Source organism: Oryx dammah, unplaced genomic scaffold (genome assembly GCF_014754425.2).
Source record: "Oryx dammah isolate SB20612 unplaced genomic scaffold, SCBI_Odam_1.1 HiC_scaffold_29, whole genome shotgun sequence".
In the NCBI taxonomy this organism is placed as follows: domain Eukaryota; kingdom Metazoa; phylum Chordata; class Mammalia; order Artiodactyla; family Bovidae; genus Oryx; species Oryx dammah.
Genome location: NW_024070213.1, coordinates 27,271,038 through 27,287,981, shown reverse-complemented (window position 1 = coordinate 27,287,981; position 16,944 = coordinate 27,271,038). Strand labels below are relative to the sequence as shown.

The 16,944-nt window shown below is 40.0% G+C and overlaps 1 protein-coding gene across 3 annotated transcripts in view; it reads right to left on the bottom strand.

Moving 5' to 3' along the window:
- PIK3C2G (phosphatidylinositol-4-phosphate 3-kinase catalytic subunit type 2 gamma) overlaps window positions 1-16,944 on the bottom strand; it is a 466,126-nt gene that overhangs the window by 162,012 nt on the left and 287,170 nt on the right. For all 3 annotated transcript variants that reach the window (XM_040235274.1, XM_040235275.1, XM_040235276.1), the window contains 2 exons: window positions 11,618-11,754; window positions 9,092-9,261 (listed from right to left, as the gene is read on the bottom strand). In XM_040235274.1, the coding sequence (XP_040091208.1) occupies window positions 9,092-9,261; window positions 11,618-11,754 (307 nt within the window). The remainder of the gene's footprint in view (window positions 1-9,091; window positions 9,262-11,617; window positions 11,755-16,944) is intronic.

The following is a 16,944-nucleotide window of genomic DNA, read 5'->3' as shown; positions in this document are numbered from 1 at the left end:
TACAGTTCTTCTGTGTATTCTTGCTACCTCTTCTTAGTATCTGCTGCTTCTGTTAGGTCCATACCATTTCTGTCCTTTATCGAGCCCATCTTTGCATGAAATATTCCCTTGGTATCTCTAATTTTCTTGAAGAGATCTCTAGTCTTTCCCATTCTGTTGTTTTCCTCTATTTCTTTGCATTGATCTCTGAGGAAGGCTTTCTTATCTCTCCTTGCTATTCTTTGGAACTCTGCATTCAGATGCTTATATCTTTCCTTTTCTCCTTGGCTTTTCACTTCTCTTCTTTTCACAGCTATTTGTAAGGCCTCCCCAAACAGCCATTTTGCTTTTTTGCATTTCTTTTCCATGGGGATGGTCTTGATCCCTGTCTCCTATACAATGTCATGAACCTCAGTCCATAGTTCATCAGGCACTCTGTCTATCAGATCTAGTCCCTTAAATCTATTTCTCACTTCCACTGTATAATCATAAGGGATTTGATTTAGGTCATACCTGAATGGTCTAGTGGTTTTCCCTACTTTCTTCAATTTCAGTCTGAATTTGGTCATAAGGTGTTCATGATCTGAGCCACAGTCAGCTCCTGGTCTTGTTTTTGCTGACTGTATAGAGCTTCTCCATCTTTGGCTGCAAAGAATATAATCAGTCTGATTTCAGTGTTGACCATCTGGTGATGTCCATGTGTAGACTATTCTCTTGTGTTGTTGGAAGAGGGTGTTTGCTATACTCAGTGCATTCTCTTGACATTCTCACATGCTAGTAAAGTAATGCTCAAAATTCTCCAAGCCAGGCTTCAGCAATATGTGAACCGTGAACTTCTAGATGTTCAAGTTGGTTTTAGAAAAGGCAGAGGAACCAGAGATCAAATGGCCAACATTCGCTGGATCATGGAAAAAGCAAGAGAGTTCCAGAAAAATATCTATTTCTGCTTTATTGACTATGCCAAAGCCTTTGACTGTGTGGGTCACAATAAACTGTGGAAAATTCTGAAAGAGATGGGGATACCAGACCACCTGACCTGCCTCTTGAGAAACCTGTATGCAGGTCAGGAAGCAACAGTTAGAACTGGACATGGAACAACAGACTGGTTCCAAATAGGAAAAGGAGTACATCAAGGCTGTATACTGTCACCCTGCTTATTTAACTTATATGCAGAGTATATCATGAGAAATGCTGGGCTGGAAGAAACACAAGCTGGAATCAAGATTGCCAGGAGAAATATCAATAACCTCAGATATGCAGATGACACCACTCTTATGGCAGAAAGTGAGAGGAACTACAAAGCCTCTTGATGAAAGTGAAAGAGGAGAGTGAAAACGTTGGCTTAAATCTCAGCATTCAGAAAATGAAGATCATGGCATCTGGTCCCATCACTTCATGGGAAATAGATGGAGAAACAGTGGGAACAGTGTCAGACTTGATTTTTCTGGGCTCCAAAATCACTGCAGATGGTGACTGCAGCCATGAAATTAAAAGATGCTTACTCTTTGGAAGGGAAGTTATGACCAACCTAAATAGCATATTGAAAAGCAGAGTCATTACTTTGCCAACAAAGGTCCATCTAGTCAAGGCTATGGTTTTCCCAGCAGTTATGTATGGATGTGAGAGTTTGACTGTGAAGAAGGCTGAGCACTGAAGAATTGATGCTTTTGAACTGTGGTGTTAGAGACTCTTGAGAGTCCCTTGGACTGCAAGGAGATCCATTCAGTCCATTCTACAGGAGATCAGTCTTGGGGGTTCATTGGAAGTACTGATGCTAAAGCTGAAACTCCAATACTTTGGCCACCTCATGTGAAGAGTTGACTCACTGGAAAAGACTCTGATGCCGGAAGGGATTGGGGGCAGGGGGAGAAGGGGATGACAGAGGATGAGATGGCTGGATGGCATCAGTGACTCGATGGACATGAATCTGAGTGAACTTCGGGAGCTGGTGATGGACAGGGAGGCCTGGCGTGCTGCAATTCGTGGGGTCGCAGAGTTGGACAGACTGAGCGACTGAACTGAACTGAAGTGACTTAGCATACATGCATAAGGTTGCAAGAAAGACTTCATGCAAGTCTACCATTACCAAAGTGAAAGATCATTCGGACTGGAAATAATAATCTGAAAAAAATAAAAGCGTGAAACAGGGGATTAGGAGAACAATAAATGTCGCCAATAAAGGCCTTCCTTAATTTCCCCTCTTCTATAAGAGAGTCACCATCAAGAAATCATTGAGTGGAAATTTAGAGTTTATTACAAGAATATTTTTATGCAATGAAAATATTACTATATAGAAACAATCATTACACAGCAACTTTGAAAAATTGTGGATGTGTAATTTGTTAACCATTTTAATTTGAATCTTTGTGAGAGAAAATAAAGAAATGAACAAAATAATTAAGCAGTATTTCAAAAGAAAAACCAATTGGTTTCAGAAAGTTGGTGAAGTCTCGTTGTTTTCATTGTGGGGATTTAGCCATTTTTTTTCTCCCCAAATCATTGAGTAATGCTGGGGCTAAACTGTCATGTGGTTTAATCTGCTGGTGTAAATCCTCTTTATCTAATCTCATAATTAAAACCAACACTAAAGAACTGCTTTTTATGTACAGGATGTGAAATTCTTCAAATTCATAACTGAGCTGTAAGTTTTTTTCTTTCTTCATAGTTAGAAAATCTATAGGAACCTCAGATTTGGTCTATTGAAGATAATTTTCCCAGATTTATGGAAAACTAAATTCAGAGCAGTGGTTCAGGGACACCTGAGTGAAGACTCCTAAGGAGTGTTGCTGGGCTGCCTCACATAATTCAAGAATCAGAAGGGCCTGATGTTTATAAACATTTCTTAAACAGAATCACACAGATGGTTAGTGTGAGATGCTCTGGAATGATGATATAAGCATGAGTATTAAAGGGCAATGGCATAGCAATAAATTCCTTTATTTCTTGAAACTTCTTTGATGGTCCAGTGATTGAGACTCTGCCCCCAATGCAGAGGCACAGGTTCAATTCCTGGTTGGAGAACTAAGGTCCTGCATGCTTCAGGGCATGGTAGAACACAACAACAAAAAAGTCCTTTATCTTTCAAGATTGTATTTTTATGCAGAATGTCACTTCATTATGGTTTCCTTTTAAGGAAACCAAGGGAAAATCTCTCCCCAGCTTAAATTTATTTGCGTCTGCTTTGTTGGACTGTTAATTTCCATTATTAAGTTCTCTATCCTTGGCTAAGGGTTAAATCTGCAACATAGAGAAGGATTTTATGTGGTTTCTTTTTGTCAGCTCCATTCCCATTCACAACTGGAAACTGTACTCTTTTATGTGAGGTTAAGCAATTGTCTTATGAAGTAAAATAAATTAATGTATGGGTTAGTGACACTTTAAAAACCATAAAAAGTCACACGAATACTTTCCTTCTCCATGTTTTTAAGGAGTAGACAAATAGGAGAAATATGCATTCTGGGATACATATGCTCTTTTTTTTCCTTCTGGGTATAGCATTTTATGTAAAGGAGTATGATCCTGGCTTATTGCTGGTTATTACTGGGACATTTATATGGCCTTGCTAGGCTACAAGAAATTAGGATATTCATTGAGCATGATTTACAAACCTGGCTTTGTACATTCAGTTCAGTTCATTCAGTCGTGTCCGACTCTTTGCAACCCCATGAATCGCAGCACGCCAGGCCTCCCTGTCCATCACCAACTCCCGAAGTTCACTCAAACTCATGTCCATCGAGTTAGTGATGCCATCCAGCCATCTCATCCTCTGTCGTCCCCTTCTCCTCCTGCCCCCAATTCTTCCCAGCATCAGAGTCTTTTCCAACGAGTCAACTCTTCACATGAGGTGGCCAAAGTACTGGAGTTTCAGCTTTAGCATCAGTCCTTCCAATGAACCCCTAAGACTGATCTCCTGTAGAATGGACTGATTGTATCTCCTTGCAGTCCAAAGGACTCTCAAGAGTCTTCTCCAACACCACAGTTCAAAAGCATCAATTCTTTGGTGCTCAGCTTTCTTCACAGTCCAACTCTCACATCCATACATAACCGCTGGGAAAATCATAGCCTTGACTAGATGGACCTTTGTTGGCAAAATAACGTCTCTGCTTTTGAATATGCTATCTAGGTTGGTCATAACTTTCCTTCCAAGGAGTAAGCGTCTTTTAATTTCATGGCTGCAGTCACCATCTGCAGTGACTTTGGAGCCCCCAAAAAATCAAGTCTGACACTGTTTCTACTATTTCCCCATCTATTTCCCATGAAATGATGGGACTGGATGCCATGATCTTCATTTTCTGAATGCTGAGTTTTAAGCCAACTTTTTCACTCTCCTCTTTCATCAAGAGGCTTTTTAGTTCCTCTTCACTTTCTGCCATAAGGGTGGTGTCATCTGCATATCTGGGGTTATTGATATTTCTCCTGGCAATTTTGTTTCCAGCTTGTGCTTCTTCCAGCCCAGCGTTTCTCATGATATACTCTGTATATAAGTTAAATAAGCAGGGTGACAGTATACAGCCTTGATGTACTCCTTTTCCTATTTGGAACCAGTCTGTTGTTCCATGTCCAGTTCTAACTGTTGCTTCCTGACCTGCATATAGGTTTCTCAAGAGGCAGGTCAGGTGGTCTGGTATTCCCATCTCTTTCAGAATTTTCCATAGTTTATTGTGATCAACATAGTACATTAGAGGATGTTTATTAATATGTCTAGTATGTGTATAGAAGAAACAAGGTGTAGTTAAGTTTTGCTCTAGAGATCAGTTATAATGTAATAATGAACACATTTATCTCAGGGGGATTCAGAGACCTTTTTTATAAGAGACCTTTGTTCACCTAGCAACCAAGAACAACCAACGGACTTAGGATTGAAGAAGTTGGCTGCTTAATGAAACAACATTCAAATGAACTCCAGAAACAACTAAAAGAGATGTGGAAGGAAATTATTGGATGCTGCCTATGATTCAGGGCTTCCCAGATGGCTCAGTTGTAAAGAATCTTCTTGCCAAGTAGGAGATGTGGGTTCTATTCCTGGGTCTGGAATATCCCATGGAGAAGGAAATGGCAACTAACTCCACTTCTTGCCTGGAAAATCCTATGGACAATTTTTGCCTGGAAAATTTCCATTGTGGGCTACTATGGGGTCGCTAAAGAGTCAGACATGACTTAGTGGCTAAGCAGCAGCAGCAGCAGCAGCTATAATTCAAAATGTTAATCTATACAGAGTTATAGTGAGTAGGCATAGTTCAGTTTAATCATTAAAGAAACTCAAGGCATATATTAATACTTCCCTGGTTGTCAAGTTAAAAATCAACTTGTGGTTAAGAATACACCTGCCAGTGCAGAGGACATGAGTTCAATCTCTGCTTGTGGGAGATTCCATGTGCCTCAGAGCCACTAAGCCCCTGCACCACAACTATTGATCCTGCAATGAGAAACCCATGCACTGCAATGAATAGTAGCCCCTACTCACTGCAACTAGAGAAAGCCTGTGTGCAGCAACGAAGACCCAGGACAGCCAAAAAAAAAAAAAAAAAGAGTAAAAGGGCAGAAGCATCAGTATCAAGAAAGAAATCTAAGGAGACATTGCCAATGAGCCTTACATAGTCACTGGTGGAGATAAAATCCTGCAAACAGTAATCTACATGGGTCACAATGCTTCTGTTGGCCACCTCAGCTGGTGCCCAATAATCTCAAAGAAAGACAGTGCCAACATCATTTTCTTTAATCCAGATAATAATTATTGAATGGCTGAGGGCTGATCTGTGAATAGTTTATTGTCTGACTAATTCAGCAAGGACTTCCCTGGTGGCTCAGCTGTAAAAAGTCCATCTGCCAACGCAGGAGATGAGAATTCAGTCCCTGGGTCAGGAAGATCCACTGGAGAAGGAAATGGCAAACCCACTCCAGTATTCTTGCCTGGAGAATCTCATGGACAGAAGAGCTTGGTGGGACCCTATAGTCCTTGTGGTCACAAAAGAGTCAGACATGACTTAATGGCTAAACAACAATTCAGCAAATGGTATTAAGAACCTACTGTAAGTAAGATTCTCTGCTGGGCACATTTTCATGACCTCCTTAGTGGTTGCATTAGAAAAAAAAAAAAAAACCTGTCACACTTCAGAAGCAGCAGAACCTGCTGAAGCATCAATAAACCAACAAACTGGGCTCCACCTCTTTTGTAGACCCTGGTACATACCTCTAACATGGCACTTACCCTATTGTTTAGTAACTTGTTCTTTGCTTTTTATGTTTCCCTAAATGAGTATTTTTTTCTGTATAAGTGGAATATCTTTATGCATATTTTAACCACCCCGTGGTCAACACAGATGCTTGTCAAGGAAATGAATAAGGGTTAACCTGAATTCTCAGTGGACAGTGTGCACGTGTGCCAAGTTGCTTCAGTTGTGCGCATCTCTTTGCAACCCTATGAACTGCAGCCTAACAGGCTCCTCTGTCCATGGGATTCTCTAGGCAAGAATACTGGAGTGGGTTGCCATGCCCTCCTCTGGGGGATCTTCCTGACACAGGGATTGAACCTACGTCTCTTATGTCTCCTCCACTGACAGGCAGATTCTTTACCACTAGTGCCACCTGGGAAGCCCCCCAGTGGACAATACCGCACAATAAAGATGTCACAATTTTAATGTAATATTTAAATTTCTAGGAAAGAGTGGATCTTAGGGAAAGTGTTACATGAATAAATTATGTAATATGCTCATAGCTGTTAACAAACATTTGTCTTTCATAAACCAGGTATCCCTCTTCTGTGATGTTCAAATTTTCTATATATTTATCTTTTCCCTCATCACACTTTTGATAATTATTTATGTGTCAGTCTTCCCAGTATTCTAAAGACAGAGTAAGCACCACGGAAGTGGTTGTGGCTCAGCTGGTAAAGAATCTGCCTGCAATGCAGGAGACCTGGGTTGATCCCTGGGTTGGGAAGATCCCCTGGAGAAGGAAAAGGCTCCCCACTCCAGTATTCTGGCCTAGAGAATTCCATGGACATGGAGTTGCAAAGAGTAGGACACAACTGAGCAACTTTCACTTCACTTCACTTCCCAATATTCTAAAGACAGAGTAAGCACCACTGAGATGGTAACTATATATTATTCGTCTTCGTATCCCCAAGGTTTATCCTTCACACATAGTCCATACCAAAAGATGTTTAAGGAATGAATGAGTATGTGGTGAATTTTCCTGAGCTTATTAATTATAGAAGGCAATGTTTTGAAAGTAATAAAAAGTGAAACAACTCCATTTGTAGGCCTTCAGAAAATAGGAGCTATCAGTTTGTAAGAATTGAACCTTATTATGTAGTTTATTTTGGCATTTTAATACCAGATTATGACCATCTGGTGAAAATTCATCTTGTATTATTGTAGGAGACATTTTTATGTCCTCTGCTAAGGAGCTGTTTTTAGATAAAAGTGACTGATGGGTCTTTGGAATGGTCTGATATCATTTCTACTTTAATATGAAGTTATCTTTATAAAGTAAGGGACTTTTAGTCTTAGACTTCTGATTCCCTTGCCTCCAGCTCAACTAAAATAAAACAAAAAACTGTTTATTCACCAGTCTTTTCCATTTCAGTAAATGATATAATTATTTGCAAAGAACAAAAATCTAAGAGTCACCCTTGAATGCTTTCCTTACTTCTTCTACCCACTAGGCCTGTTTTCCCCTCCTGTTAATGATTGACAATGCCCAGTCAATTAGTAGGTCTTGTGGCTCAGATTCCAAAATATGTTCAGAATCTCATTACCATTAAGGTCTTGCCTTAACTATTGTAATAGTCTGCTAACTACTTCCATTATTTCACAGGACAGCAGGAGAGAGCTTTGAATTCCACTGAGATCCATCAATGGTTGCCCCAGAACATTAAGTAAAAGCCACACTCTACACCATGTCTTCAATGCCTTACTTGATCTGGCCTCCACCAAATTCTTCATCTTTCTTCCCTACAGCTCACCTCTCTTTATCCCATCTCCAGGCCCAAGTTCTTCTTGTCATTAGAATGTACCATGCTTAGTATGTGGTCATGGCTGTTATTTTGGTGTTCTCTCTTCCAGGTATACTCTTCTTATGGATCTCCACAAGGGGATCACTCACTATACAGCTGTCTCTCATTTCTTCCAGGAAGCCTCTCTAAAATATAGGATTGGCCAAAAAGTTCACTCAGGTTTCTTACAATGTTATGGAAAAACCTGAGCAAACTTTTTGGCCAACACAAATAGCATTCCTCGCACAGTTACTTTCTATCCCAATTCTCAGTTTTTGTTTCTCAGTAAGAAATGAAACCCCTCATTTCCTCATGTCATCTTCTTTGATGTCTGTTATCCCTACTAGAAAGAGGCCAGGGTTTGTATTTGCTTTGTCCACTGTTGTATCCTCAGAGTCTTGAATGGTAGTTTCTTATTAAATATTTTTGGAACGATTCAAGTTTAATTTAGTCAGGAAGTGTGTGCATTTTAAGTGTGCCCATGTAGACCAGGGTGGTGAATACTATGGGCAAGATACCAGCTGTATGGAGACCATGAACTCTGTTCTCACTGTCCATTCAAAGCTTATAAGAAAATGAAAATACCATGTTTCAAACAATTCAGACCAAAACAGGAATAGGATCCTGTGCGAGCAGGCCAATTTAATTCATGAACAATTTGAGGAAACCTAATTTGTTCTATTAGGGCTTTCCAGGTGGCTTGGTAGTAAAGAATCTGCCTGCCAATGCAGGGGACACAGGAGGTAAGGCTTTGATCCCTGGGTCAGGAAGATCTAGAGTAGGAAATGGCAACCTGCTCCAGTATTCTTGCCTGGAAAATTCCATGGACAGAGGAGCCCGGAGGGCTACAGTCCTTGGGGTCACAAAGAGTTGGACATGACTGAGCAACTGAGCGCACACACACACACACACACACACACACAATTTGTTCCATTAATGATCTATTGAGAAAACTCTTCCCTTCAATATTATTAGCTATATAATCATGTTTATGTTATCTTAGGGGATTTGAGAGATGCGGAGCAACTCATCTGCTGGGTTGCTATGTTGTTACATGTTATAGATCACTTCAGAAGATGGCTTAATTACTACAATAAACATGATTTGAACACTGACCTTTTTATCCCTCCAAATGTTTGTGCATGACCCAGGAATTTTCCGAAGTCAATATGAAACATGTGGCCCGACTTTGTCAGCATGATATTGTCATTGTGTCGGTCGCAGACTCCTAGGATGAACGTTACCACACACCAGCCAGCACACGAATAGAAGAAGTTCCTTAAGACCTAATCAGTTGAAAAACAGTAACACAAAAGGAATATAAACACAAATGAGGAAACACAGAGGTGATGGTAACAGTATGATAAAAAACAGAATTATATCATCTGGAACCAATTCTACATCTCAGTTGAGAAGATTAAATGGTTGGTTCTTGATATGCTACAGAAGAAGGTGAAGCAGTCTGTTCTTTGGCTCAATGAATGTTTTTGTTGAAATGGGAGAAAATATCTTTCATTCAATTAAAGCTAATTTTCATAGTTTATTCATAATGTGATTTTTTAATGTTACAGTGGCACAAGAGTGGATTACTCTTTTCAAGGTAAAAGAAGTAGGAACAACATGGCTCAATATTGCCTAGTCCTATAGAAATGTAAAATATCAATTTTTGAATATTTGAACTTTTTACACAAAATAAACTATATTGAGATGTCTGATCCCTTACAAATATATCATCCAGTTAATGCCCCAAAGGGTTTGGTACAGTATATACCTGTGTGGGTGGAAGAAGGTTCCATTAAGTCAGCTGTGGCTTACATTTCTTTAATGAACACAGGCTTCTTGCAAAAATTCCTTTTTCTACAAAAAAATTGTCTCCTGGGTAGACATCATTTTGATGGATGATGTGATGATGAGTGTAACCATGGTGCAACCATGAGTGACAGGCTGAGTCACACCTATGGACCTCCTCAGCTAGTGTGGCTGACCCTTGGAAAGGGAAGTCTATGTGGTTGGACTACATGCCAGGTCAGTTCTAGGTATCCCAAGTGCCTTAATTTGTCTGTCTTGATTTTCTTTACTTATAAAGATAATAAAATATGTCTCTCACATGGTACTTGTGAACGTTAAATGTACGTGGAAACACCTCAAACAATACAACCCCAGGGTTTGTGCCTAACTCAAGTTTTAATTTTGGGAATGGATAAAAAGTAGATTCAAGATAATTTCATCTAATTCTTTGTTATTTGAACTTTCAAACCTGTATTTTGCTGTATTCCATGACTCAGCTGGTAAAGAATCCACCTGCAATGCAGGAGATCTCGGTTCGATCCCTGGGTTGGGAAGATTCCCTGGAGAAGGGAAAGGCTACCCACTCCAGTATTCTGGCCTGGAGAATTCCATGGACTGTATAGTCCATGGGGTTGCAAAGAGTTGGACACGATTGAGTGATTTTCACTGACTCACTCAATCTCATAGAAATCTGGAGTGGATTAAATCTTGGGTCTCTCTTTCCTGTCCCAGGCCAACTAGGTTGACCAAACCTCCCAGTTTGCCTAGGACTGAGGAGTTTCCTAGAAGGAGGGATGTTTAGGGCTCAAGATGGTTCTGAGAAAATGTGATGCTGGCCCATATTGTATCTTTGTGTGAATCAGAATAAAGGCGTCCCTACCTCTCTAGGGGACCATGCTTTGGCAAGTAGGGCAAGGCCTGGCTCTAGTCAACTCATTCTTTCATCTAGGAGCCCTGGTTGAGGGCAGAATCTGAACACTGTATACTGCAGGCTAGATGCCAGGGTAAAGTGGGAAAAATGTTTGTGGTCAAATGGAATATTACATTTTGTAAATTCTGAGATATAAAAAATGAAAACTCTACTACACATTCTGAAAACATTAAAAGAATAAGGCATGAGAAAAGAGAACTTGGCAGAAGAAAATACATTGCAAAGGAAGGAGGGGGATTTATAGAAATTATAGATTGTGGACAAATAGGCAGAGGTAACTTAGAGAAGGTAGTTTCAGGAAGCATCATCTCATGTGAGATTGCTGTAAGTGGGGCAGCTAAGTCTCTACTGATAGCCTAGAATTTCCACCCAGAGGAAAAACCAAACACAGAAATTTTTACCAAGTTAATATACCAGTCCCTTGGACTGCAAGAAGATCAAACTAGTCAATCCTAAAGGAAATCAACCCTGAATATTCATTGGTAGGACTGATGCTGAAGCTGAAGGTCCAAATCATTGGCCACCTAATGCGAAGGGCTGCCTAATTGGAAAAGACCCTGGTGCTGGGAAAGATTGAAGGCAGGAGGAGGGTGTGGCAGAGGATGAGATGGTTAGATAGCATCACCAATTCAATGGACACAAATTTGAGCAAATTCCAGGAGACAGTGAAGGACAGGGAAGTCTAGCATATGGCAGTCCATAGGGTCAAAAAGGGTCAGACATGACTTAATGATTGAACAACGACAACAATATACCATTTAAACTGTGTTATTACTGGGCTGATGACTGAGTGAATTAGAACTCAAGAGAACTCAAGAACTCAAGAGAACTCAATTTATTTTTTCATAAATCAGAATATCTAATGAGCCAGTGTATATCCTTATTTAAGTACATTATTTAAAATTAGCTACAGAAGGACAAACCTTTTCATAATCCACCTTTAAAGGGTTGTGTTGACTGAACCATTTTTTGATTGTATTTTCTTTCAGGGGTCCTATCGGTCCAAAACGGCGATGGATTTTTGCTAGGGTTACAGCATCAGGCACCATCTGCACCAACCCTGGGTGATAAAAAAGAGATAATGGAAACGGCTCTTTTTTGCAGGATGAAGGATATTTAGGAAACACATCTTGATCTAGGTAACGACAACAACAGTTGCTTGCATGACTTGGATTACCCTCTCACCCCGCTTGTTTTCTTTTTTCAAATTTTCTTTTCTGAAGGAGGCTTACCTAGATAGTATTCCTTCTAAATTTTCCTAAATCCTGGGGAGTGATGCGGCTACTTGTATTTGGTCAGATGTATCAAAAACATCTATTTCTACTAGATGCTTGGATGTTCCATTAAAACAATAGTAGAGAGTCAATCTAGATGGTCTCCCAGAAATCTCACTGAGTCAACAGAGTAGTGAATTAATTAATGTATAGCTTGTGCATGCATTTAGAGTTTAAAGGAAGACATTTATACTTGTATAACAAGCACATTTATGATATAAGTGAACCAAATATAATCTACATGACAAATATTTCAAATATACTATAAAATCAATGTTCAGGTTAATAAAAGCTTCACTTACCAGTTTCACTTCTAGGAGTGAACAGAGTAACTCTGCAGTAAACATGTACAGAGCCAGCTGCTCCTTCCTTCTCAGTCAATATTAAAGGGTAGCTATGATAATTTTTTAAGGGAACATACATTGATTGAACTTCAATAGGACCTTTGACCTACTAACCATCAAGACTTCTTTTCCCTGTGTTCCTAAGGCTATTGGAATGTAAATATTTTCAAACCTTCTGATTTTTATTCTGTACAGAACAGCAATTTAAACCCAGTATTTAAAATTCTCCTAGGAATAATGCCCAAAAAAACAACCTGTAATCTACAGTTCTGTAAATAAAGTCATTGAAAGAAATTAGAGTTGAGAATTTCTGATTTCCACAATCTTTGACAGTTGCAAAAGTTGCAAACACAAATGCCCAAAGAGATCAGGGACATAAGTGTAACTATATGAAAAGAGAGACACTTAAGTTTTAAAAATTGACTGTTTCACGTCTACCTTAAAAATATTCAAATTAAACAACAAACGAGTAGATCATAGTAATGGTAGGCAGAACATTTCTCTGTGTTGAATTTGGCCGGTGGCAGCTGGTTGTAGCCTTCATCTCTCTCTGTCTCTCACTCTCACTCTCTCTCTCTCTCTCTCTTTGGCAGCCTTAATCTTGTAATATTCAGTAGCCCAGCCCAGGGGTGACCATTAGGCATCTACATTGATGGATCAGAGAGAAACTTAAAACATGGAGAGTGGGAATAGAGTGCTTCAAAAAATAACATATTAAAATCAATTTGTTGAAAATAAAAAAGAAGGAAATGTAACACCCCAGAGATAAATCCTGGTAAATCTTTAATATAATTTCTCCCTTCCTGCCTGACAGTATTTGGCTCTTGTGCAGGTATTCCCTTGCTTATAGAGATAATGACTTTAAAACTTAACATTTGATAGTAATATAATTACTTTGGAAACAGTAATATAATTCCTTTTTTCCGACCTGAAATTTTCCTTCATTCTCTCCATTTAACACTTTCTAACCGAAAACCATGGCATCGGGTTCCGTGGTGCTTCATTGCCACCTTGCATTTGCCGTTGTTCAGTCACTGAGTCATGTCTGACTCTTTGTGACCCCATGGACCCCACCAGGCAACTCTGTCCATGGGATTTCCCAGGCAAGAATACTAGAGTGGGTTACCATTTCCTTCTCCAGGGGGTCTTCTTGACCTAGGAATCAAACCCACATCTCCTGCATTGGCAGGCAATTTTTCACCACTGAGCCACCAGGGAAGGCCCTGTGCATCTGACCACACCCCAGACTCGGGTAGATTAGTGCACCCCTTAGATATGGTACTGTAGCAAAGTCAGTTATGCTTCAGACCTCATTTGTCTTCAGGGAATTAATCATTGCTAAATCCCAAGTCATTTATCATAAGTCTTTCATTGCTGACTACCTAGAAAACTTTGTACCTCATTTATAACAATCATGGTGGCTAAATTCTGCCCATTAATTCAAACCATAATTTACATTTTTATACATTTTAAGCTACTGTGTATTATACACCTTTTAAACACTTCTAGCATAATTCTGTGCACATTGGGTAACATGTCTGGCTCCAATCCCATAGTTCTGTATACAGCATTTCTCAAAATTTAATGCTCATATGCATTGCCTGAGGATCTTGTCAAAATGTAGGTTATGGTTCAGTAGGGTGGAAGTGGGGCCTGAGATTCTGAATTTCTAACAAGTTTGCAGGTGATGTCATGTTGCTGGTCCATAGGTCACACTTTAAGTAGCAAGGTTCTTATGGAGAAAACTTTTTAAGATGGTATCATACAAGGTGTGCATGCATGCTTAATCATTAAATCGTGTCTGACTCTTTGCAACCCTATGGACAGTAGCCTGCCAGGTTCCTCTGTCCATGGGATTTCTCAGGCAATAATACTGGAGTGGGTTTCCATTTCCTTCTCCAGGGGATCTTTCTGACTTAGGGATTGAACTCACGTCTCCTGCATTGGTAGATGGGGTCTTTACCACTGAGCCACCAGGGAAGCCCCCATCATACAAGGTAGTGGTTCTCAAAAAAAGGTGCCTGAGACTGTTCTATACATCTGTACGGGGAGGGAGGAAGGAAGGGGGTTCAGGATGGGGAACATGTGTATACCTGTGGAGGATTCATGCTGATGTATGGCAAGACCAATACAATATTGTAAAGTAATTAACCTCCAATTAAAATAAATAAATTTATATTTTAAAAAAAGGTGCCTGAGAAACACCAGAGCAGCCTTTTGTAATGATTGAGACTGAGCTTCTCCACCTTCCATTTCCCTCCCCACCCCTGCCCAGTGGAGAGCTTGGGCTGGATCCTAGATGTAACTGCTCCATTTTCCTAAGTAATTTTTATCCCATCAACCCTGGAGCAAATTTGGAGCAATGAAATAAATCTTAAAGAAATTTTATCTGCTCTGATAATCTCTCCCAAAGTTCCTACAACACCATATCCCAAGTAGTCATGAGAATTATCAATAATGTTGATAAAGTTATATTAACTTGTGGCCTGGAGTATACTCTGCTTAAGACCAACAGCCCTGTTTAGGTCGTTTTAGTATCCCCTAGTATCTTACTTTGTGACAGGTGTCCCCAGTGGTTCAGTAGTAAAGAATCCAACTGCAATGCAGGAGACGCAGGAGACATGGGTTCGATCCCTGTGTCAGGAAGATCCCCCGGAGAAAGGGATGGCAACCTATTCCAGTATTCTTGCTCGGAGAATGCCAGGGACAGAGGAGCCTGGCAGGTTACAGTCCATAGTGTCACAAAGCGTTGGATACTAGGGTCTTAGCACACATGCATTTTACTTTGTGACATTTCTTGAGAACAGTAGATATTCAATAACCCTTGGAACCTGATTAAAAATGGAACCTAAATGCCTAAAAAAAGACATTTGCTTCAATGGTGGCCATTTCTGTGGAAGAAGTATTTTTCCATTATAATCTTACAACTAAAGAATTTGTTGGTAGATAGTGGGGAAGAATAACTTGTTTGCCTAATTATATCTGTAACTTTGGGCAAATCTAGAGTTATTTTTAACTTATATGCAGAGTATATCATGAGAAACACTGGGCTGGAAGAAGCACAAGCTGGAATCAAGATTGCCAGGAGAAATATCAATAACCTCAGATATGCAGATGACACCACCCTTATGGCAGAAAGTGAAGAGGAACTAAAAAGCCTCTTGATGAAAGTGAAAGAGGAGAGTGAAAAAGTTGGCTTAAAACTCAACATTCAGAAAACTAAGATCATGGCATCTGGTCCCATCACTTCATGGGCAATAGATGGGGAAACAGTGGAAACAGTATCAGACTTTATTTTGGGGGGGCTCCAAAATCACTGCAGATGGTGATTGTAGCCGTGAAATTAAAAGATACTTACTCCTTGGAAGGAAAGTTATGACCAACCTAGATAGCATATTGAAAAGCAGAGACATTACTTTGCCAACAAAGGTCCGTCTAGTCAAGGCTATGGTTTTTCCTGTGGTCATGTATGGATGTGAGAGTTGGACTGTGAAGAAAGCTGAGCGCTTAAGAATTGATGCTGTTGCACTGTGGTGTTGGAGAAGACTCTTGAGAGTCCCTTGGACTGCAAGGAGATCCAATAAGTCCACTCTAAAGGAGATCAGTCCTGGGTGTTCTTTGGAAGGAACACCCTTTGTGTGGTTCTTTGGATGCTAAAGCTGAAACTCCAGTATTTTGGCCACCTCATGCAAAGAGTTGACTCACTGGAAAAGACTCTGATGCTGGGAGGGATTGTGGGCAGGAGGAAAAGGGAATGACAGAGGATGAGATGGCTGGATGGCATCACTGACTCGATGGACGTGAGTTTGAGTGAACTCCGGGAGTTGGTGATGGACAGGGAGGCCTGGTGTGCTGCGATTCATGGGGTCGCAAATAGTCGGACACGACTGAGCAACCGAACTGATCTGAACTGAACTGAGTGTTATTTTTGCTGACTTATTTTATGAATGTTAAAAGTTTTAGTCTCCGTTACATTCCTATGATTGTAAACAGAGAAACAAAGAGATGGAATTGAAGAATTCCACCGAGGTTATTGCTGTGTTCAATTTCTGAATAAAAAGTAACCCGTGTGACATCAAGAAGCTCAGCTTGGCTCATCTAAGCCTTGGCTCATTCTTACCCTTTCAACATATTAAGATATGAAAGAATTAGGTTATTTATGTGAGAAAAGGGAGAATGAAACTGAAGGAATTAGTATCTCTGAGTAGCAGTAATAAAAGACTTTCAGGATTTAGAACGTTAGAAGTTCAGGACTGGTTCACTTGGCATGGAAACAAGGGCCCTATTATTAGAATCAAAATAATTGGGCAGTTTGACTTGTAACAGTAACCCTGAACTATCTAGCTGCAAGTTAACTAGGAGATGCTTCCATGTTTAGCTTCTAAAATCTTGAATCTCAGTTGGCTGGAGGACTGAGCCTAGTGATGGGACCCCAGGAACTAGAGGGTGCCTGGAGGCAGTAACAGCTTTTCTTTTAAGATGATGGGTTTAAATTGTAGTTCTGTCTGAATTAAAAACAACAACAACATAATCCCTTTTCCAGTTCTATGATTATTTCATCCCTTTATTTATGCAGATATATCTTCTATGCTGCTGCTGACAAGTGCTCAGTTTTGTCTGACTCTTTGCAAC